We start from the raw sequence: 25459 nt of genomic DNA, 5'->3' as shown, positions 1-25459 counted from the left end.
CAGAGCAGTAGTCCCTTGAGAACCTTCCACCCCTAAAAGTGGAGGTTTTTCTAAGTCACAAATAGTCTGTTTCACTTCCTGAATAGCCTCTAAATTTTTGTCACTCTGAGCAACAAGCAGCTGTTTGACATCCTCTTTCGTTGCCAACAAATCAAATTTCTGAAGCAGGAAATCTGATATGGAATTTTTCCTAATTACCTCTTTGGCGCTCTTCACTAAGGTAATAAATTTATCTGTAATAAATCTAATATGTTCCTCAGTACCCAATCACCCTTTTGGGTTATTACGGAAATATCTCTTTAAATCCTAAATGGCTTCCTTAGATTCCTCCAGAAATTCTTCAATAGCCATCACTGAGTATAATAACTTTTAAAATTAATAATTTCCAAAAAATTAATAATATGAAGAAAGAACATACGACTTTCGTTAAAAATTCTGGAGTCTTCTTTGGTAAACGTCATTGACCGTTACTATGGCGACAGTCGTTATAGAAGAATTTTCAAAGGTACAATACAATACAATAGAACCGCACTAAAATCGGATGTGCAGCCATTATTATCATCCGGAATGCAAATCTTTTTCATCGGATGCAACTGTGACAACGCGCGAAAGCCCCGTTATACTACGTTTGCACACAATCCACGATTCACTTCGATCTCGATTTACCTACAATCTGGATTGTGACTGTCGCCAGTCGAACGTCGTGCTGTTCGCACAGGCAGTCAGTATAGAAGACACTACGCTGTTTTTGTTTAATATAAACACAAAATGATTAATAAAATTAACATAATATAAATAAAAAATTATTTAGGAATATTTAATAAATATATAACTACTATCACAACACTTTCGGATTACGACAAACTTTTAAATGAAAATGTATTGTAGGTAGAGTTTGTCATTTCCTGGTCTTTTGCTTGTCCCGGGATTCCGGGACAAGCAAAAGACCGGGAAATGAGAAATCCTAGTGTGAATAAAAAAGTATGTACTATTATAAAGTTTATTATATCTACACATGAAATATATGAAATATATTATAATGAAAAAGTATTAAAAATTTATTATAATAATTCAAATTTTGTGGGCCCTTAACACTGGGGCCCAGGGCTTAAGCCCTATTAGTCCCTATGTAAATCCGACCCTGTACACAATACATGTATGCTGACTGGTATCGCAAGCTTTCGATACATTCTGCCCGTGTTAAATGCTTCAAATGACGTCATGCACGAGCACTTGTTTGCTGCGGCAAACCTCCACACGAGCAAGGCAGGATGGCCGAATGGTAAAAGTGGCAGCCTACCGCTCTGGGGAACCAGGATCCGAATCCGGACGGGCCAAATAATTTCCAGGAATTTTTCGGGGGTAGTCTGTCCGGATATATCGAGCCCCGTCCCTCACCACCCGGCCGCCCCATTGTGGGCTTGGCCGAACCCATAATGGGCTTGCAAAAAGAGGCCCACTTAGTGACCACAGGGCGGAATAAGTTAAAAAAAAAAAGCAAGCTGCAAGCGATCGAGTTTCCGCAAGCACGGCACTGACATAAAACGACTAGCCGCTAGCTGCCAATGTAAAAGGAAACACAAATGTTAAAAGAGTTTACATGTTAGAATAAATTATTACTGACATATTTTTTCTCATATAAAAAATATATTGACAATCAAAACTTTCTCTTAAGCATGCCGCTCATGCTAAGAGAGTCCAGAAAATTCGCTCCTGATTCTACGTGAATTTGGATTGAGCGATTTTTGGCTATTTCAGTGATAATTTTTTGGCGACTTTTGCTTCTATTATCTGGCAGTTTCGTATTTCGCCCTCTGGTGCCGAAAGCGAAAGCTTATCGTTGTAAAGATGGCGCCCGATTTAAACGTGTGCTTTAGAGATTTGTTTATATTTTGTGTTTAGAAGATTTTCAGGACGGAGAAAAGTACAGAGACGTATCGGAATGGCCTATCTCGCAAATAATGCTGTAATTAATCAAGAAAATTCTTTAATATTTTATATTGTATATTAAAGAATGAATTTAAATCATTTTCCTGTTTTAACACATCAAAAATGCTACAAAGTGTATATTATTTTTGTGGAAAGTTGTTCGTTTGGAAAGCTGATAGTGAAGAAATTATAATTAAGAAAATTTGTAGAGAGGAATGTGAATTCAGCTTCAAAGAAGAAGAAATTTTAACTTTTCCCATTAAAAACTGTATAAAATGTGGAATGACAGCTGCTGGGAAATGTTTGAAAAATTTATATGTAATTGCTGAAAGCTATACAGACTCATTTGAAATAAATATCTGCAGAATTGATAGAATAAGTGAAAAGTGGCAAATGAACGCTGTCGGAACTTTTCGGGCCGAGTGCTCGGTATATGAGAATATTTACATTTCCGATGAACCTTTATTGCTGTGGACCGAAAATAATCTTCTGAAGATATTTAAGTGTGAGCCGAATAACACAGTTTCTGCTAATTCTTGTCTTATACAAGTTGTTCCTTGTCAACAAAATGTAGAAACACTTTTACAAGTCTCTGACATTGACGTAAACAGTAAAATTAAGTCTGTAAATGGTGTGTTGTTATTATGTTGGAAGTGTGAGAATGAAATTTCTATTGGACTTCTAGTTTGTTTGTCAGACGAATTTAAACCCGTTCATGTGTTACCCATAGATCATTTTGTCCCCGAAATTTATAAATATATTATTTCTGCAATTAAAATAGATTTAATTGTAAAAAATCAAGATGATCATTGTTCATGGGATTTGCATGATGATTCCAGTTTTAATTGGTTTTCAAATTTCACGATAGTCTGTACAGAGAAGAAACAGTTCATTTTATTCATTAATGGTGCTATAAAATATAGTTGCAATATACCGTATTCGGATATTTATGATATTTCAAAATTTGATTACTGTTTGAATTTATTTCAAACATTTTATATTTTACAGTCGTTAAAAGGATCGTGTGCTATAACAAAATGTGATCATTTAGGATTACTTAAGGTATGTTATAAGTTTAAAGTATTTCTTTTGACAATTTCTGTGCAGAATCAGAATTTAATGGTAAAATTGCATCTCTGAAAAAGGCAGTTGAGATCTTATTAGAGCTGTAGATTATGTTCATAGGAGTAAAAAAAGTCAAAGGAACCAATGGTCTACATGTAACCCTTTTGCAAGATATGATTCACCAAAATCTGTCTATCTGGAATTCTAAAGACCAAAAATGGGTAAAATTTAACAATTTAAAAATTCCAGAACTATTTCTCAAAATAATGCTAAAAATTAATTTTTTCCACTTTACAATGATTAAAAGCTCATAAAACACAAGAAAGGCTATTGCACCAACTACTACTGGGGCATGATCAGAATCATGTTGCATTCCATTAAACCTATGACATGTTTAACAAATAGCCTGAACTCCAACAAATATTTCATGCTATTTTACAATGAGACTGGCTATTTCATACTATACAATGAGACTGGCTATTTCATGCTATTTTAACAAATAGCATTAAATAACCAGACTCATTGTAATAATTACAATGAGACTGGCTTACGGGAGACGATAACCAGAATACGTCCCCATGTCTCCACATGATTCAAATATATAGCATGATACTATGTCCTTACTGACTGTAAATGTAGGTCAGTAGAGACATAGCATCATACCATTTCAATTCTCATTCTTAAATTTAGGTTTATATCCACACAGTACTGTTCTACATTTCTACAGAAGCAATATGTTCTACATATTTTGCTTCATTGAATTGGAAGCTGAATTGCTTCCAATCTTCATTCAATGAGCATACAAGCACTTTTTTTTAAAACTCTCATACCAAATACCTCTTTCCTGTATTGATTGATTGTTGATAATTATGTATTTTGTTTTTGGTATTTATCTTTATTCATACATATAGCTATACATCTTATGAAGGATGTGTACACATCCTTCATAAGATGTACAGTATGTGTAAATGTCAATTCCTTTGACTTATTTTTGTTCCTGTGGACAAGATGTATGGCTCTGATAAGATCCCAGTTGCCTTATTCAGAGCTGCAATTTTACCAGTTTGATTTGTGTATTATCTTGGGAAATATATCCAAGTCCAAAGAAAATATAATTAAATTCTTTGAAAAATACAATATTATTTGTCAACCGAGTTGCTACATGTAAGATATCAAGCTGTTGCTATGGAAATTTTAGGTTAAAATGTCATCTAAATTAAGTCTTAAAAGTTATAACAGATTATTTGAATTAAGAAGCCATTCTCTACTAGTCATATTGACTGTCTTGTTGCAGATATCATCTGTTCTAATGAGAAATGTCATTAGATTTGTCCACAAAACTATAACATCCAGCACAGTATGCTGAATGCTACAGCATATATTCCATATAGTCGTAGACTTGTTCCCATCTTATTTATATTCTTTTTGTGTTATATCATATTGATTGATCTCTCTCTGTTGACTGCTGCTCTAACTGTCATGGGAAAATTTTGAGTTGAAATGTTCTTTGTTTGTTGATTGTTTTTCTCTCAATTTTTCAACAGAAGAACATATAAAATTAACACAAAATGTTAATTGTGTGTTCATTTTATATGTTCTTCTGTTATATGGTAATTTTATATGTGTAAATTTGTGTTAATTAACACAAAATGTTAATTTTGTGTTGATGTTCTTCTGTTTCTCTTGTATATTTTTAAAAATTTTTGTTATAAATTTTGATTTAAATATTTGTATTCTATACATGGAATATATCTGTTCCATTTTCATTTTTTGGACCTGGTTATGGCCTGTTAATCAGGCTGAAAATGTTTGTTTTTCAATTATATTTTTCTCAGCAACAAATTAAGATGTTTTATTTTCTGTATTATTTTTATAACTTTCTTTTTGTTATCTGTCTCACCACTTGTTCATTTTATATTCTATCAACCAAACTTAGCATGTGTCTATATGTAACTGTTTCATATGCTTAAGTTATTTAATAACTGCTTTCATAAGAGGTCATGGGCCACATTCTGGTCATTTATCTCTTGTTTCTTCTTTCAAGGACAAATGACATCAAAAGAAGAGATGAGATTCATCTCTCAGAAACAGTGGCGATTCTGGTCACTTTTAATGATCTCGTCTTCGTTGATGACGTCACGATTCTACTAGGTTGATTATTCATGTTCGGGTTATCTGCTCGCGCAACATGGTTTAGAATTTTAACCAATGAAATTGTAAAATTTTTGAAAATGCAGAGTATGTAATTATAGATCATGTGGCAAGGAAAGCACACGTTCAAATAAAGCACATAATTTTGACAAAGTTATGTTTTTTGTTTTATAACGTTTTTACAGATTTTAATGCCAATCTGTCTTTTAACATATAAAAATTTTAATAACAACCTAAGTTAGAAAAGTGTGCATACTTAGATATTTTTCAAAATATTACCATCTAATTTCTCCTTAACTATCTAAGTAAGATTAACATCATATTCAATAGTTCAGTAATTGATGTAGGATAATTAAAAAAATAAAAATGGAATCAGTGGCTTCTGAAAAAATTCAGAAGCATTTTCTCTCTCTCGAAATATTCTTTCCCAAGATAGAGAACGTTCTCTAATATGATTGTACAGTGCAAGTAGCATTCAGTCATCCATATTGGATTTAACAAAATCAAGACAAAAGACAACTATCCGCTCGTCTCTGAGAAACGAGAAAATCTTTGAGAGAAAGAGTTGTCCAGAATTGCATTTGGAGAGATGCGATGATCTCTCAAGATGTAAACAAATTAATAGCCAATCAGCGACTAGCTTGTGAGATACGAGAGACGACAACCAGAATACGGCCTCATGTCTCCACATGATTCAAATATATAGCATGTTACTATGTCTTTATTGACTGTAAATATAGGTCAGTAGAGCATTATACCATTCCTATTCTTCTCATTCTTAAATTTAGGTTTATATCCACACAGTACAGTTCTACATACGGCCTCATGTCTCCACATGATTCAAATATATAGCATGTTACTATGTCTTTATTGACACATGATTCAAATATATAGCATGATACTATGTCCTTACTGACTGTAAATGTAGGTCAGTAGAGACATAGCATCATACCATTTCAATTCTCATTCTTAAATTTAGGTTTATATCCACACAGTACAGTTCTACATTTCTACAGGTTGCTTCCAATTTTCATTCAATGAGCATCCAAGCATTTTTTTTTAAAACTCTCATACCAAATACCTCTTTCCTGTATTGATTGATTGTTGATAATTATGTATTTTGTTTTTGGTATTTATTTTTATTCATACACTAGCTGTTACCCGCGACTTCGCCCGTGCAGATTTTGCAAGCAAACCCTATTTATATTCAGTATTTCAACAATCATAGTAATTGTTATATAACATCTACTGCTGCAAATGATGAGAATTGCTGAGATTCAAATAAACTATTTTCAATTTGATCAATTTTCTGGAATGTTTATAATCATTCTATAATCAAACCAATATGCAATAACAAATTTGAATTTAAAACAGTTCGAACATTTGGTTAAAAAATTGAAATATATAAAAATATTTATAACAATGTCTGAAATGTTATCAATTTAATACACCTAAGTACTCAATGAAGACTAAACGTAGTTGAAAACAAAGTCACATCTAAAATAGTACAGTAGAAGCCATTCTTTAGGTTAAGCCTTAATCTTCTCCCCCTGCGGGGGATTTCCAAAAATTCCTTCTTAGTGTGCGTTTTCATGATGTACCCTAACTGTGTACCAAATTTCACCTTTAGGTTCAGCAGTTTGCTCTGGGCTCTGGATATAGCTATACTTGGCATCACACTGAGTAGTACAGTATCATTGTCTACAGTAAATTACTGTTGAAAATTAATACACTTTAATTATGTAGATCAATCTTGAAGTAACTTAGTGGAATATATATATGTGCATGGGGATATTGTTATATAGGGGTATGGAGGGGTGAGTCATCCCTCCAGAAGTTAAATATAATGATTTCAATTGGAAAATTATCAAATGATATAGTCACAAACTGTTACAAGTTGGTCAGACAGATGTATGTATAACTTTAAATAAATATAATAATTAAAGTGTCTTATCAATTTATTAGTTGACGTTAAAAGTTTAAACTTGATAATTCATTAGCATACATAGGCATGTAGCCATATTCTTTTAAAACTTCTAAACCCTTCACTACTATTATTTTAAATACAGAATAAAATCTGCAAATATTAATCAGGAATTTTGATTACTGAGTCATCTATTTTTGTCATACACCCCTCCCATCTAATGACTTAACGATGTCACTGTATGTGTGATTATAGAAGAAATATTTAAATTTCAAAGAATTTGTAGATAGAATAACTAAAGAGCATTAAAAAATAATTAAGTAGTTTTAGATTAATTATTGTTTAAGATAATTTTTTTTGTAAGGTAATTATTTTTCCAAGATTATAAATATTTTATTTATATTAATGTCAAGACATATTTTTTTTTATTTTAAATTATAGAATTTTTATTTTTAACTGCTGTTTTCATTTATAGATCCATTGTTGTTGGGATGATTCGTTGACTGTCCTTTCAGGTGATTTCTGTCAAAGAGGATCACTTCAGTTAATGATTTTTACAAATTTTGAGCCAGAATTAATTACTGAGACTTGTATCATAACAGATATATTTACCATATATTATCCAGTAAGTATGTTATAAAGTAATTTTAAAAATTAAAGAATAATTTGTCTATATTATTATGTTATAATGTGTCACAAAGATCATGTATAATTAATTACATGAAATAAAATAAAACAAACAAATGATTCCACACTGCTTTCTTTAGGAGTACAGGAAAATTCAAAAATAGAGAGGTTGCGGCCAAAGTTTTCATCTCTAAAACATGAACGTCGAACATCGAGCGCCACTATCTTGTAAGCGACGTTCGACGTTCACGTTTTAGAGATGAAAACTTCAGTCACAACCTCGCTAATATCTTAATACTTCTGAACTTTTTTAAAAAAACTCATCTTCAGAGGCAAAACAACAAAATTAAATAGAAACACTCATAATTCAAATATAACACTTATAACTGAAAGTTTAAATATTGTGGCATTATGGCATTCCATGATAAAATGTACAAGAAAGAAAAACAAACAATATGAAAATAACCAAAAAACAAGGAGCGTCCCATTATAAGTTTAAAGAAGGGTTCTTCCACATCTTCCACTGTGCCTCTGTTCTTACCATGTGTTCATACTCATATCTCATAGATATCATTTTCATGCAAAAGGAAAGGTTTCTGCATCAATTATGCTTACTTTTTCTGTACTAATTTTTGCATAAATTTTAATTGATATTAATTTCACTTTTCATTGTGGTTTTTATATTCTGTTTATTACACCATAATCCTTTTTTTTAATCAGCTTTCTTTGATTTATTCTAATTGAAGTACAGTGGGTGATCGGTTAACGAACATAATCCGTTCCAAGACTTTGTTCGCTATCCGAATTGTTCGTTAACCGATTATCGATTTACCATAGGTTTCTATGGGAATTTGATTAATTCATTCTGGAGACCCCAAAAATAAGAAAAGTATATACTTTTTTACTATGTTTATTCATATGTAATAATAAAAATACATATATACACGGTCTTGCATTTTTATTAGTCATGTTTTTTTNGTATTCCAAGCCGATGTTTACTTTTAGAGATGTTGATGAATCCCTTGAAACGTTCAGTGGTGACGACGGGAAGAATGTTGTGAAATGGATCTCTAATTTCGATGACATGGCGGAGATGTGTAATTGGAATGGCATGCAAAGGATAATTTACGCAAAACGACTACTTAAAGGATCAGCGAAAATGTACGTTAACTACGAACAATGTACCAAATCATGACGATCATTAAAAGAAGCCCTTTGCGCCGAGTTCTCTCCTAAACTCAACAGCAGAAAGATTCATAAGCAGCTGTCAATGGAAGTAAAGCATCAAAACGAGACTTACCAGGAATATATGTATAGGATGATCGAAATTTCGTCACAAATTACAATTGAGGACGAATCGGTAATACAATACATTATCGATGGAATTCCGGATGAACAAGTAAGTAAGACAGTCCTGTATGGTGCTACTACCTTTAAAGAATTCCGACAAAAGCTGAGAATCTACGAAAACATGAGATCAAGTCGTAAGCCAAGTGATAAAATGACGGTGGGATCCGAGAAGTTAGGGCGTGAGATTAAGCCTAATAATTCTTATAGAGATGAAAAACGATGCTACAACTGTGGCGGGAAAAATCATATGAGCAGAGGTTGTCCGGAAAAAGACAAAGGAATGAAATGTTTTAGCTGTAATAATTTTGGTCATATTTCGGCTCAATGTCCTCAAAATGTTGAGAAGAGAAGTTATGAAGTAAAGGTAGAAGAATTTAAGTCAAAGCCTATAAAAGAAGTCAAAATAGAGGAAATGAGCTTCACGGCACTTATAGACTCAGGAAGTGATATAAATTTAATGAGAGCCGATGATTACGTAAAGTTGGGCGCACCAAAATTAATTGGTAATTTCTTAGAATTTCACGGAGTAAGTGAGCGAAAGAGTTTTACGCTTGGAAGTTTTTGGACTGTAGTAAGTGTTGACGAACACCAATTTTCAGTCCCCATACATGTAGTTCCAAGTTCATTCCTTGCTTATCAGTTGTTGTTGGGAGCAGACTTTCTAAAACAAGTTCATATTAGTTTAAAAGGAGGTTGTGTTGAGAAAATTACCAAAACAAAAGATGCAGAAGCAAATGTTTCAGACGTATACGATATCGATGTTGGTGGTGTTGATTTGAGCCGCACCAATGATGCAAAATATAGAAGAGAGCCTCTGAATCTAACAAGAAACTACAAAGCAGCCAGGGAACAAGAAACAGGGATCAAAACGAACATTATTTTTAAAAATGATGCTCCAGTTTGTCAACGTGCAAGCCAGCTATCTGCTAGTAAGAAGGCTAAAGTTAATAAGGAGATGGAAGAATGGTTACACAAAACATCTGAACTACCCACAGATGATGAAGGAAAAGTAGAAGCGCAAGGAATAACGAAACTTTGTGACCAGTCAAAAGAAGAAAAAGAAGCTTCACATAAGTCTTCAGAACTTAATTATTGGTTACAGCGACGTCATGCATCAAACGTTAAGCAAGCAGAAGTTGCAGTTGTTCAGGAGAAACAGATGGAAGTTTGTGGTGCCTTTTTAATACTTAGTGATGCACAGCAATGCGCTGATGATCATTCAATGGAAAAACAGCATGTTGGTTACGCAAGATTAAAATCAGCAGGTGAAGAAATTGTTCATAAGGGAGAATGAGAGCAAGAAGAACGAAAGCAACAGAAAGAAGAAAAACACAGACAAAATTATCATAGTAGATCGGATGATCGAAAACGTGACATGAGACAAAATAGACGCTCAAGAGGTAGAAAACATGGAAGCAGAAGTAGAGATAGATCTTATTATAATAGAAGAGGATATTATAAAGAAAGGAAAAAAATGAAAGAAAGATCTAAATATAGATCTAGATCAAGAAGTCCTGATCAAAGACGATGTGACAATCATACTCAATCACGTGATTCAAAATATCGAAGACGGTCTAGAAAGTCCGCAAAAATTAGAGCAACAGCAAGGGAGAACATTAAAGTAATTAAAAACATGCAAGCGGACAACATGAAACAGTGGGTCCGTTCAACTAACGAAGTATTCTACCGGTCAGACGAGGACATCGGGGACGATGTCAGCTGTCAGGATGGCCGAATGTGGGGTTTAGGCGAGTAACATTCCTAAGCCGTTAAGACAATAAAATTTACGAGGGGTTGTGGGGAGGCGAGGAGAACGAGGGAGAGTCAAGTGAGGGGAGAAGCGAGAAAAAGGGAGTGTCAAGTAAGGGACAGTAGTAAACAAGACGACGGTGGGTGACGACGCAAAAGGTGGAAAGTGAAAAGGAAACAAAGGACGTTACGAAGGCGAAAGCATTATTATTCCATCAAGACGGTTACGACGGTTACGAACTCTGGAAGTTTATTGTCATTTCTATAATTCTCAATCTCAATAACTATTCCTACAAATTTTGGGGGCTCGTCCGGGATATTGAGAAATTCACACGAGAACTTTTAGAAGTGCAATGGAGTCCAGACAAGATGGCGGAGTTAGTGACGCCGTGGTGAACGACGAAGAACTACGACTGACTGTTTTAACTAAGGACAATACGATACCGGATGTGAAACATCTTAAGTGTGCTGATCTGAAAATCGAACTAGGACGACGTAAATTGAAAACCACGGGTAGCAAGAGAGAGTTAGTGCAAAGATTGGAGGCGGCACTTTTGATTGAGAATGCCAGAGAAAACGACGTACAAAGCGATGACGATGCTGACGAAAGTGAGGACGAAGATAGTAATATTATGCGCTATAAAAGTGAGTATTCCAAGCCGATGTTTACTTTTAGAGATGTTGATGAATCCCTTGAAACGTTCAGTGGTGACGACGGGAAGAATGTTNAAACGTAAAAGAATTGTTTCTGTCAGAAATACAAAAGGCTGGAATTACAAGGGAGAGTTTCAAAGTTCGGGGGAATACTATCTGATTAGTATATACTGGGTAGAACGTCGATGTCGACGTCTCCCGCGCTCCGAAAAGTTTCGAATTGTTGCCTGAAGACAAAGGAAGACCAATTGGTATTCGTTATTTTACGTCGCTTCTTGTGTTTGTTCAGTGAAGTGTTCGTTATCCGAACATATGTTCGTTGTCCGATCATAGAAATCTTTCGTGAAAGTGTTCCTTATCCGATTTGTTCGTTAACTGATCTGTTCGTTAACCGATCACCCGCTGTATATTAATTTCATTTTTTTAAAATATTTGTTTAAAGTTTTGATATGTATATGTTTTCTTTAAATTAAATATGCCTAGTTTGGAATATTGGCACAATAAGGTCCACCATTCCTGTTCTAGATCAATAATTTTCAATGTGAATACACCCCAAAATTTTTTTATGAACAGATAACTTCAATCATTTATTACATTTATTTAATTTAGGTGATTTCAACAAATTCATTGACTTTTTAATAGTAATAACATTACAATAAATATTAACTTAAAATTTGTAAATAAATATTTCATATCTATTAATGTTATTATATACCTAATGTTATGTTCCAGACATTTTTAATAGAGATTAAAATAATTCAAAACAGTAACGATATACACAATTCATTAAAAATTACTCTAATATCACTAAAACTAAAGAATAATAGTGTTAACCTTTTTTGTATGCTATTCAGATGTTTATAAAATAGTTTCATTCTTTACAAGTATGTGGCTTCTGTACACACAAATACTCTCATAAGAGGACAGTAGAGGCAAAGGAATGAGGGGTGCATGCATGAGAGAATGTAAACGGAGGAACAAAGAGAAGTTTGACACAAAAGGAGGATGAAGCTATAATCAGCTTCAACCAACTGGAACAAACGTCATTTTGATACCTTTTGTTCGAGTTGGTACAAAAATAAAGTAGTATTCTCTTTATATGCATTTTATACAAGTAGAATACACTGAATATATTACAATTTTCAAGCATTTCTATAGTCTTCACCAAATTTAGTAAAATGTTTTATGAACAATTGAATAGCCAAAAATTAGTGTTTCTGTTCTTAGAGATTTTTAATGTGTTTTTCTATTTTCACTTTTTTAATATTATTTATAGATTAATTTGAATATTATATATATATCAAAAGTTGTAATGAGGATTATTCATTATGCTATCATTCATTAGCCAACAAATCTTCCCTTCTATGTCACAATGATAGGCTCCAAGTTGTTCATTTTGCATGGATTGAAACATAACTGAGAGCAGTTATGTTTCAATCCACTTTGAATACTTGACATAACAAATAATATAACAATAAAATTTACAAGATAATAGAGTGATGATAGACAGGTGTTAGATATAGAATTATAAATGATGATAATCAATACACATCTACTTGAATGTAACCATATAAAATTAGAAACTATAAAAGATAAATTGCACATATTGAAGTTCATGTGAATAGAATTTGTACAAGTGAGTTTATTCTAATATTTAGTTTGGAATTGTTTCAGCAAAAACTGAGCAATTTAATTCAAAACTTTGATGATAAATGCCATCACTTTCCTATGTAAAGAAACCAGAGTTGTTGTAAAATTAATAACAGGAATTAGAAAATGTTTATTTAAAATTAAAATCAACAAATTGAAATTACTTAAAATTAATTTTTTACAAAAAATTTAGAAAACTCAAATTTTGAATCATTTGAAAATATTTTAATGCATTTTTAGTATTTATTTTTAAAATAATATCACAAATTGAATCCAATTTATTTATTAATTTAATATACAAAAGGAATAAATTTATGAATTAATTACATTGAATTTCTTTTCATTTGATTTAAAGAGACATATAGAAAGTTTGGAAAGATTACAAGAACCTGAATGTTCTTATGCTCTGGAAGGAATGAAAAGAAGACTTAAGGTAAATTACTTTTAAGTATAATATGTTTTTATGAATTTAGTTTCAACATTTCATAAAAACAGTTTATTTATTTCTCTTATTTTTATGTTAATACTAAATTATTTTATATTAATATATTAGTGATTTTTTAAAAATAATTTATAAATTCTTTTCCTGTTTAAATAATTATTTAGGCAGGCAAAATGACATTGTCTGAAATCCATAGCAAGCAGATTGATCTACAAAGAACAATAGAAAAAGTGTTTAACACATTAGAAAGCAACAATTTGTGTGATGAAGGACAGAAAATAATTGATGTAAGTATTCTTAAATATTTAAATATTTGAATTTTTATATAAATAAATCTATAATATGAAGAATTTTCATAATACACAGTTTTAATATATTACTTCTGTTAAGAATTTGACCTTAGTTCAGATTCAGTTTGATTTCTTTACAATGGACAAAAAGTGGGCTATAATGTGGCGTAGTTGTGGCAGAGATGATACAAATGCCAAATAGCAACTAAATTTATTAATATACTGGTATTAATTAAGCTGATGGATATTCAATATTCAACATAATATACATGTATTGTATTGTTAGGCTTGTCAGTTGGTGTTGATGAATACTCTCACTGTCAACAGAAACAAGTAGATATTGGTTTGTAGTCAAGATGACAAGAACAAAGAGAAGTCAAATTTTATGGCTCCCTCTTGCAAGTAATGATCAACAATTGTATTTTCAAAACAGATACTTTCAGGCCATCTGTTGATGTTTTTGTGGGAGCATGATCTTAACAGATTTTTTTATCTGTCAGCACATTATTTACTTATAAAACTAAAACTATTCATTAAAAATTTTTTTCTAGGTCAAAATTACTCTAGAGTTGAACTTTGATGTAAAAATAATTACATGCTCTATATTCACAGATTCACAGTGGCCAAACTATAGCTTATTAGCTGCAGGTGGTTCATCTAGACCCTTAATGTAGCTCTCATATAACCCTACTTATACAGAGTCTTTTTATAAACTTAAAATTTATATATATACATGATACTGTTCTAATAGAGAATGCAGTTCTTGTGTATTTCTGATAAGCAACATATGGTTCCTATTGTGACAAGGTTTGGCTATTCCCGCTCTACATATTTGAAGAAAACTATAAAGATTATAAACATTTTAAAATTTTATTAATAATTATTTTTTGGGTTAATGTTTTTCTACTTTCTATTCCAAACACTTTAATTTTTAAAAAGTATTTTAAAATTGGTGGATAAAATTTTAAATATTCTTTTTTCAAATGAAAATTACAATTCAAGAACTTAATATGTTTGAAAAATTACAAAATATGTTTGAATAGTTTATTTTAATGATAGATTCACAGAGATGATTCTCATAAATTGAGATCTGTAAAATTGCTTATTTCAGTTAAATTCTTGCAATTTCTAATGCTAAAATGCTGTTATAATCAGTTCACATTTTTCATGTTAGATATACAAATGTGAATGTCCTCAAACTATTTTTAAAATAAGACTCACTTGAACCAATAACTGGTGTGAATTATGATTAATTAACTCTTGAATAACAAATGTACAAATTTGTTATTCAAGGGTTGAATACTCTTGATTAACAAATTTCATAACCCCCTTCTGGGTTAGGCTTTTCTTAATTCTGATTAAGCTGGATCTTCCAAAATTGGAAGATCCAGCTTTCCTATTATCAGCTTAATCAAAATTAATCATGAATATAAAATTTGAACATAAAATTGAATGGTAAGACAAAGCCTTATGCGCATGTGTTCCCATGACATATTCAAACAAGATTGAATATTAAATATTGTTGTTAAGAAACAACATGAATACAATATAACATGAATACTGTATTTCAAAAAACTGGATACTTAATTATATAACACTCACCAAATAAACCATTACCAGTTCATAACCAAACAGAAAGATTCTTTCTACGAACGTTTTCATCTATATGTAATAGACATCCTCAGGTATTGACGATATCGAACTAACAGCTAGTAGAATAGAATATTTTTGAAAGTTTCGTTTAACTACATAATTTGAATATGTTGCATTAAAATTGAAAATATGTAAAATATTTAAAACATATCCGAATAAATAATTGATTTCACGTAGATCATGACTAGGGAATTCGATCCCGGTCCTTATTTCTAATCCCGGGATTTCGGGATTATACTTAGTCAATCCCGGGATCCCGGGATTATTTCGGTATTGAGGGTTAATAAAAAATAAGAAAATCTTACAGAAATCAACAAATCAAAATTTAGACAAAAATCAACATATTTTACAGTATACACCTAGCTAATTTAATCACTCTAACTAATCAGACTCAGAGTCAGACTAACCAGACTTAAAATCACTCAGTCTTCATGTTAAATTTATTCTTTTTTAAGCATCACTGAGATCTCTTTAAACTCACATAAATTGAAAAAACCTTTATGTAACAAACTATGCAAATAAACGTTGAAAATTAACAAAAATCTCTCTTAACATCGACTAAATAGACTACTTTCATATAGCAACCTAGTAAGTAGGTAGTAAAGTAAGTTTCTTAGCAAAAAGTATTTAAAAATAATATTAATCAGTCACATTTTTCTTAAATATAAAGAAAACTAATCTAATAGGAACATTCTAATTTGAATTGCGAAAATATGATCTGAGAAATAACAACGCATCCTGTGTCTCATCACCAAGTCTGCTTCTCAATTTGTTGCACATATATGCAGCTGCTGAGAAAACGCGTTTAGGTTTGATGGAAGTTGGAGGAATCGTTAGTAAATACTTATAAGCCCGTTCTAGTTATAGCTTCGAGGACACGGGGAGGTTGGAAGAAAACAGTCCGGTCGACACAGATCGGGATTGTAGGAGTAAAGGCTACAATCCCGATTGTTTCGATCATTGTAAGCATGCCTTTCTAAAAATAAACACGTTAATTTTGTAAATTCGGTCTCTGTGTGAGTCTCTCAGCATCCAGCAAACCACTACTCCCAAACGTAAAAAGACTTTCTCGCATCATCCTGACAGATCACGGGCAAGGCGGGGGTCGTAACCTTTTCACCTAAGGTCGACCCCCCTAAGCGAGAGGCGTCGGGTCTATATTAACCACACTGGCAAAACAAGATGGCTGACACATTGACAGGTAAAACGCACTGAGTAGTGCTCTCGACTGCGCCAGAAAATCGATTGGCGCCCGCGAAAATTCAAAAATACAAAAATGAAGTATATTACCAAGTAACCCAGTGAGAACTGCTTGCCTATCATTTTAGTTCAAAATACAAGAAGTTTTATTCCAAGCAAGCATCGCAAGCCCGCTAGGTTAATTTCTGCTGCTTGCTTGGAATAAAATTTCTCATATTTTATATTAAAATGATAGGCAAGCAATTTTGTTAAAAGCACTGGCACTGAACGTTTCGCTTCATGCAGTCTATTTTGCAACTTCTTTAAAATGATGTCAATCCCGAAAATCTCGGGATTAGGAAAACTTAATCCCGAAAATTTTGGGACTGAAAAGTGGTCAGGATCCCGGGATCCCGATTTTCGAGATCCCGGGATCAAATCCTCTAATCATGACGTAAATAACCTCCGTAATTTAAAATGTCTTTGATGCGCATTTCAATCATTGGGATCTAATTCAAGTATGGCGCGCCATGCTGCGGAAAGCGTATTGGTTTCTTTGAAATTAATACCGACCCCTTTTTTAATTTCCTTATATATCTCCAGCGATTCGAGGTACTTGAGTTGTGCCTTATCCGATACTTTGTGTAGCAATTTAGCATTTTATAGATCAACTTGAACGTCCTCACTATTCACATATGTCGCTAGTGCCGTTGTGGTCAGCTTTTTTCTTATCGAATATTCATGTTCTTTCATCTTCATGGCGAGACCTCTTGCAGTTGCTCCAATGTATGTTAAAGCATGGTTAACCTGATGATCTTGAAGAGGAACCACATAAATCCCTGGAGAGTTAGAATCTTCTATACGGTTTTTGTCATTTCTGATAAGAGAGAAGACTGTAGGAGAGTGTCGATATGCTAGATGTATTTTAGTAGTCCTTGCAATCTCTATATATATTAGAAAATGTTTTGTTGTATGTGATAACCCTCATCTGTTCGTCTTGTGGCATATTCCTCTCCCTCCTATTTATGTATTGGTATATGAGATGCTTGACCAAAGAGGACGGGTATCCCTGTTGCATTGCAAGGGCCTTGATCCTCGACAATTCGTTTTCTTTTTCCTTTTGCTCCGAACAATGTGTGTGTGCCCTTTTTTACCAAAGCTAGAAAAGCAGAGACTTTGTAAGATTAAGGGTCATGTGAACTGTTATGTATAAATAGAGATGTATATGACTCCTTACAGAACACACAGGTGGAAAGATGACCTTGCTCCATTTTGATGGTAATATCCAAAAAATGTACCATTGTCTGACTCTCCTGTTCAACTTTCAACGACAGGCCAGTTATCGTTAAAATAGTTAAGTACCAAATCAATGTTAGGTACCTTGTTCCATACGATGAGTACATCATCGATGTACAGTACCTGACATACAATGCTATATCCTCTTGAAATTTGGGTAATATGGTATTCTCGTGTTTTCTGATCACTAATTCACAAAGTATTACTGATATTGAGCTGCCCATCGGCACACCCCTTGTTTGCATGTAGGTGACCCCTTCGTATTTGAAGAAGGACGAGTGGACTATCAAGTGTGATAAATCCAACACATCAGGGAGATACTTATAAGAGCCTTCCACCTTTTCCAGAAAAAAATCTCTCAACTCGCAGAAACAGGGTTCCAGTTTTATAGATGGGAACAATGTTTGATAGTCACATATTGTGAAATATGCCACCTATGACTCGTTAAGATCCCGTAATTTTTGAAGTACTTCTTCAGGATTAGTGATCGTGTACATATGATCCTCTAGATTGTTAGTGATGTATTTGTTAAGAAGTCTCTCCATTTTAATAGTGGGAGAAGTCGTTTTATCCACCACCACCCTTAACTGTTGTCCGCTCTTATGGGTTTTTGCAAATGCAAATATACGAGGTAGAGATGGCGCCATAACTCTCGTTGCCGCCAGATTCAAGGTATTAGCGAGAGGAGTGTTGGAGATCTTCAATGTCTTGGCTGATATTTTCTCAAGAAAATCATGATGCGCTACTGTGCATTCCGTGCCCGAGATATATTGTGTTATGGCCTTTCAGTATGATTTCTTTTTCATGAGCACTACGTGTTTTGATTTGTCTGCTCTTAAGGCAACAATGTCATTATCTCTCAACCATTTTCTAGATGTTCTTATATTCGTCCAGACCTCCCTGGATGAAAACGTTCATAGAAAGAATTTTTCTGTTTGATTATGAACTGGTAATGGTTTATTTGGTGAGTGTTATATATTTAACCTTTCAACAGTGGACTAGTCAGGTACATGTATTTGTAAAATCTAAGTGACTCGTACAACATGGAATTCATATAAAACAGAATTATCAACAGTGTTATTGGGGGTCAACTGTATTAATGTAGAAAATGTTTATGAATTAAACCTTTAAATCTATCAGTCATTTAATGTTATTGGAATTATTATTATTATTATTTTTTTTATTAAACTTTGAATTATTAATATAATAATATAATGTTCTGATCAATTAATTATTTATTTTATTTATTTATTTTTTTTTTAGAGAGAGCTTATTGATTTGACTGCATCAAAAACAAAGCCTTCTCCCTCATTAGAGAAAAGACTATGCTCAGATGCTATGTCGATAATAGGAAAATGGAACGTGTTGTTGAAAGATCATTGGATATTAGGATGGAGTTTATTAAATCAAAATGATGTGTATGATTTACATGATTTACATCATAATTTGTTTAAATTATCACATAAAAGTTTTCTTAAACATTTGAATACTTTACAGGTTTATTTTGGATATTAATGTCCATTTGTACCATGAAAAAGAAATCATAGAATATAAATGTAAGTGGTACAAACATCATTTGGCAAATAATCAATGCTGGTTTGACTTTGCTCAAAATAAAATTGAAAACATGGAGTTTAAGCGGGGAGATGTGTTTTCAGTAGTGGCTTCCATTCCATTATCCATTTTTACTGGATCAACAATTTGTGTAATATCATATGTAAAATGGAAGACTAAATCGATATTTGAGCCAAGTATAAGTGAAAAGCACACGCCTCTTCAATGGAACGTATTGAATATTAAAAACATTTTTGATGAAAATAGTTTTAAAGGTAATTTTAAAAATAATAATTTTGTTAAAATTATAAATATTAAACTTTTCGTTGATGTTTTATTAATTAATTTGAATTTAAATTCATGATTAATGTACTCTAATATTTTATATAGGGAAAAAATATTTTTTCCATATAAAAATATTAAAATAATATTAATGTAAGTATTAAAAATATAAATATTAAAATAATAATCCATATAAAAATATTAGAATGTATTAAAAAAATCACAAATGATAAGATAATATACAGAAAAACTCATTTTAAATGTTTTAAAAAATAAATATGTTTAACAGAATAGATTAGAAGCTATGTAACTATATGGTTGACTCTAACTAAAGTTAAAGGGATAGAAAAACATTTTTAAAGAAATATGTTACACAAATTTGATGTTAACAATACAATATCTTCTGTGTAATAATGTTTTGAGAACCTCAATTCTTCACATGTGATGTGGCTTTTAGGAAGTCTCTTCAAACTTGAGTTTCTAGCTTTTCTGAATATAGTGGAAATGAAATGTTTGTTGTTGATAAGATTTGTTTCTTCCTTATATTTCTTTCTTTTGGTTTTTCACTTCAGCAATGGTGTCATTTTCAGGTAAGAATTTGCCAACATTGGTGCCAAGGTCAACATTGACAAAAATCTTTGATGACACTTTTTATCACCCATTGCATTAACAGAATTAGCCCAATCTTGTTGATAGATTCTGATGCAAATTTCAGTTAAAATTGTTACATTTTTAAGTTTTAAAAACAATTTTGAAAATTTAAAAAGCTCTTTCTGTAAGGGTTGACTGGCCAACTCTCATTTAAGAATAAGTGAATAAATTTAGATGTGAAATGTTAGATTGTTCACTTCAGAGGTGTTAACACAAATGCATAAGCAATGATATAGATACCTTAATTTTTAAAACTTTTAATTAAGTATATGTAGTCCTATACAAAATTAAATGTTTGTTTTTATTTCAAATTTATCTTAATGTCATCCATTCCTTTAAGACATGCAGAAAGTATCAAAACTCTGTTACACAATTCTGTTTTGTAAAACGTGAAGCTATGCCCTGTTACACAATCTATTGTGTTTCTGGACTCAATATGAATGTTAGGAATTCAGATAGGAAAAATTTTTACCATTATTTTTTATGGGAAAAATTCAAACTCATTCTCTGTTTTCTTGGATAACCCCAACCACTTTAACCAAAAGACACTAAATGATTAGAAAATGGCTATTATCTATTCATTTTTTAGCTTGATGTTAAATTTGAAAAATTCTAATTATCGTACTGACATGCCCTTAATGATTGATTACTAGATATGCTTTAAACAGTAACACAATGAATAATTCTATATGACGATTTTTTATTTGAAATTGAATATGAACTGCATTTTCTTTAATATATAATAGACAACAATGACAATATGATGACACTATGTTTTATATTAAAACATTTATATATAAGAACAGAATAGAAAGTAAACAAATGAGGTAGCAAACTTACTAATGAACTATTAAAAAGAATCTTGTCAGATTGTGGCAAAATTTTATAATAAAAATATAAGTTTATGTTAGGAACTCAGACATAATACCACAGAGCCACTGAGAAACAGTCACTTCCTACTTCTTCTAGTGTGAGTTTTACAAATGTGTTTTGAGTTAATTCATAACAATAGGATTATTCAATTTGGATATTGCATGGATTTGTACATACGTACATACAAGAAAGACATCAGCCGTACATAAAGTGTTTAGCCAGCAGAAAAGAGGGGAAGAAGGAGGGAGAGGAGATAGACAGTAGAGAAAAATAGGATCCCTCTGAATGGTGTACAGTACCCTCTATGTTTGATGTTGGCGTGCAGTTTTTAGGCTGCAAGGCTGTAGTCCTCCGAAGGGTCTAAAAGAAAACCCGAGTGTAACGAACATCAATAATTGAGTGCCACCACAAATAGCTAAGTGTAGAAGTTAGTGCCAAGTGGCTATTAGTAGGAAGACTTATATCTACTTAATACTAATAAAACTGAACGTGCAATCGTGAATCTTGATACTAGTTAACAGCTAGACAGACAGTGCGAAAAGCAAATGAACACAATGACAAACTATACAAGGTGAACGGACCAACAGAGACAAACAAGCAAGACCCCAAAATTTTTATTATTTTTATGTATTTATTTATTTATGTTTTTTTAACATTAACTTACTCATTAATTAAACTAACTGACCATAACCTAGGATGAACCTAATCAGATGACTAAAGTTAACAAACCCTAATCTAATTTAACCTAACCAGAAACCAAGCTAAGAGTCCCTAATATAACTTACAACTAGGACTAACTGAATTTAGACTGAAAAAAGAAGACAGAAAATAAGAATTAAAATACAAAGTTGAAAGGCAGCTATATATTGATAGTTGAAACAAAGCAAGGGAAAGCTAATTGCCATTCATGCCCCCAGAGCGAGTTCTCTCAAGAGCCCCACCAAGGGATATGAATGCGAGTAGATGATGGAACATTGTAAGCATGTGAATGAGTTTACATGGGTTGCAAGGCCAGTTGTACCCTTCAAGAATAACAACTCTCATTAAACTATCCCTGATGTGATTGTAATTGCTTGGATACCAAAGAACATTATTTGTGAGAATTAGGATAGACAGAGTTCAGCTACCAGGATACTAATTCNACAAGCAAGACCCCAAAATTTTTATTTTTATTATTTTTATGTATTTATTTATTTATGTTTTTTTTAACATTAACTTACTCATTAATTAAACTAACTGACCATAACCTAGGATGAACCTAACCAGATGACTAAAGTTAACAAACCCTAATCTAATTTAACCTAACCTGAAACCAAGCTAAGAGTCCCTAATCTAACTTACAACTAGGACTAACTGAATTTAGACTGAAAAAAGAAGACAGAAAATAAGAATTAAAATACAAAGTTGAAAGGCAGCTATATATCGATAGTTGAAACAAAGTAAGGGAAAGCTAATTGCCATTCATGCCCCCAGAGCGAGTTCTCTCAAGAGCCCCACCAAGGGATATGAATGTGAGTAGATGATGGAACATTGTAAGCGTGTGAATGAGTTTACATGGGTTGCAAGGCCAGTTGTACCCTTCAAGAATAACAACTCTCATTAAACTATCCCTAATGTGATTGTAATTGCTTGGATACCAAAGAACATTATTTGTGAGAATTAGGATAGACAGAGTTCAGCTACCATGATACTAATTCAAAAATATATTGTAACCCAGTAATTTTTGCATTATTTTTTTATACTTTTCTTTATCTTAAACTGGATAATTACTGATTATCTTCTAAAAAAAAAGTTTAGAAATAACTATTCAGATTAGGGCATGAACTTGAAATTCTTGTTAAACTTGCAAGTATGTAAGTAGTTGATTTCGACCCACTTTATTTTACAAAAACAAAAAAGTTTAGAAATAACTATTCAGATTAGGGCATGAACTTGAAATTCTTGTTAAACGTGCAAGTATGTAAGTAGTTGATTTCGACCCACTTTATTTTACAAAAACAAAAAAGTTTAGAAATAACTATTCAGATTAGGGCATGAACTTGAAATTCTTGTTAAACTTGCAAGTATGTAAGGAGTCGATTTCAACCCACTTTATTTTGTTTGGGGATTATTTTTAGTTCATTTTTTTATTTATTTTTGGGGCATTTTATTTCAATAAGGATAGACTACCACATCTCACCTGGACAAAACTCTAAATCAAAACTTGCCTCACTATGATGACTGCTGACAGCAAATCAACTGTCATCAAACCGAGGAATGACATCTTGGGGAAGGAGACTTCTAATAGGGAGTTAAAAGAAGGATCTCCAACCCCAAATTGTTACTGAAAATTAAAAACAAAAAAAAATATAAAAGAATAACATAAGGGAGATGACATGACATGGAGAAAAGGTTACTAGAATTAAATGAGTGGTAGGGTTAATTATGTAAATAGAGTCAAGTGGGTGTACCAATGTAATGTCACTACAACAGCACTATAAGAAGAGAGATGAACAACAATCAAACGAGATGAAGGTAAGGATCAAGCGAGGTTAAGGAAAAAGACTTTCAAGTTCATTGACAGAGTAGAAGTTATTGGTGATGGTTAGGCGAGTTAATTTGTAAGAGCATTTTGTGAATTTTCTGTATATAGTCTAGTTTCATATTTCTTGTCAGTTCTTATGGAGATAGTTATAAGATAATTCTAGGTTAATTTGTTAAGTCTCCAAATGTTGGGAAAGTTCTGTATTTATTTGTTTTGATTTGATATAGCATCTCTTTTTTTTACATTTACAAATTTTCTAACTTATTTCTTATTGTACATAGTCAGTCATAAAATAATAAATAGAATTTGTTTTTCTTGTTATGTTTAGTAGTTATTTTGGGCTATTCCTACATTAATAGATTATATTTTGATTGAACAAATTTGTTTGTATATCTTTTTTGCTAGTTCCAAGTCCAGGCCTGGTATCTACCAACTCTCAGTTTATATAATGCACTTTAGGTAATTTCTGGGCTTTCAAAAAAAGGACTTTACAAGTACTTTGCTATTTTAGAAAAAGTGACAATGTACCATACTTGCACATCTAACAAGTTTTAATTTAGATGTAATGGTTGTATATAACAGTTGCAAAATTATAATTGATACAAAGTTTTGATTGGAGTTTGTTTTTTCAGCTAGAAACAGAAAATTTTGACTACAAAATATAAAAAGATGATTGATTAAGATTATCTTATTTGTATACACATAACTGAGTTAAGCTAATTTAAATTAAAAATTAGTACACATTTTTTATTACTTTAAAAAAAAAAACAATCTGATAAATCAAGTGAAACTTTATATAACATTAAGAACTCTGTAAGGTTACAGCTAGCTATACAGTGGGTGATCAGTTAATGAACAGTTTGGATAGCGAACAAATTTGATAACAAGCACTTTTGTGAAAGATTTTTATGATCAGACAACGAACACTTTACTGAACAAACATAAAAAGAATCAATGGAAAATAACGAACACTGATTGATTTTCCCTTGTCTTCAGGTAACAATTTGAAACCTTTTGGAGCATGGAAGACGTCAACATCGACGCTCAATCCGATACCAATCAGATAGTATCCCTTCGAATTTTGAAACTCTCCCTTGCTTTTTGTTTATCTTTTTGACAAATAATTTTTTATAGTCTTTGCGAGACTGTCGGACGAATACTTGTTAAGTTTTGCATCAGGGTTTATTTACGAAAGATGGAAGATGTCCCATCAGATATTCGTTAACGTTTTAATACCAAATTTCAAATTTCATCCGGGCTTTGCATTTAAATAATTTTTTGTGGGCTAGTTGATTTCTGTTCTCTGAATTTTTGTAAGTGCTTTTCTGAAGTTTTTATTTAAAAAAGAAACTGATAATATTATGGAGCATAAAAAAAAGGAGTGTCAAGAACTGTGCTCACCGTAGAAACCAAGTAAGAGATAATAGCCAAGGTAGAAAGTGACATAATATGTCTGATGTTGCTAGGCAGTATGGCTTGAACAGATCTACAGTAGGCACAATCTTAGCTATGAAAGATATATCAAGAAGTCTCAAGCTGCTAATGGAGTAATGAAAATCACATCTGAGAAATAAAGAGCATTTTAGAGCTCATAATGGAACCTGAAACTGATCTGA

The 25459-nt window shown here is 32.1% G+C and overlaps 1 protein-coding gene across 2 annotated transcripts in view; it reads left to right on the top strand.

Annotated features, from left to right (window-relative positions):
* The first annotated feature begins 1832 nt into the window (after positions 1-1832).
* The window catches only part of LOC111635289, a 42514-nt gene continuing 18887 nt past the window's right edge, over positions 1833-25459 (top strand). For both annotated transcript variants that reach the window (XM_023380217.1, XM_023380216.1), the window contains exons 1-6: positions 1833-2991; positions 7545-7694; positions 13455-13532; positions 13706-13828; positions 19223-19377; positions 19457-19788. In XM_023380217.1, coding sequence (XP_023235985.1) covers positions 2053-2991; positions 7545-7694; positions 13455-13532; positions 13706-13828; positions 19223-19377; positions 19457-19788 — 1777 coding nt within the window. In that variant the 5' untranslated portion in view covers positions 1833-2052. The remainder of the gene's footprint in view (positions 2992-7544; positions 7695-13454; positions 13533-13705; positions 13829-19222; positions 19378-19456; positions 19789-25459) is intronic.

Source organism: Centruroides sculpturatus, unplaced genomic scaffold (assembly GCF_000671375.1).
Source record: "Centruroides sculpturatus isolate CEXI.00-Female unplaced genomic scaffold, Cexi_2.0 scaffold898, whole genome shotgun sequence".
NCBI lineage: Eukaryota > Metazoa > Arthropoda > Arachnida > Scorpiones > Buthidae > Centruroides > Centruroides sculpturatus.
The sequence above is the reverse complement of the archived record's forward strand: the minus strand, read 5'-3'. Positions and strand labels throughout refer to the sequence as shown.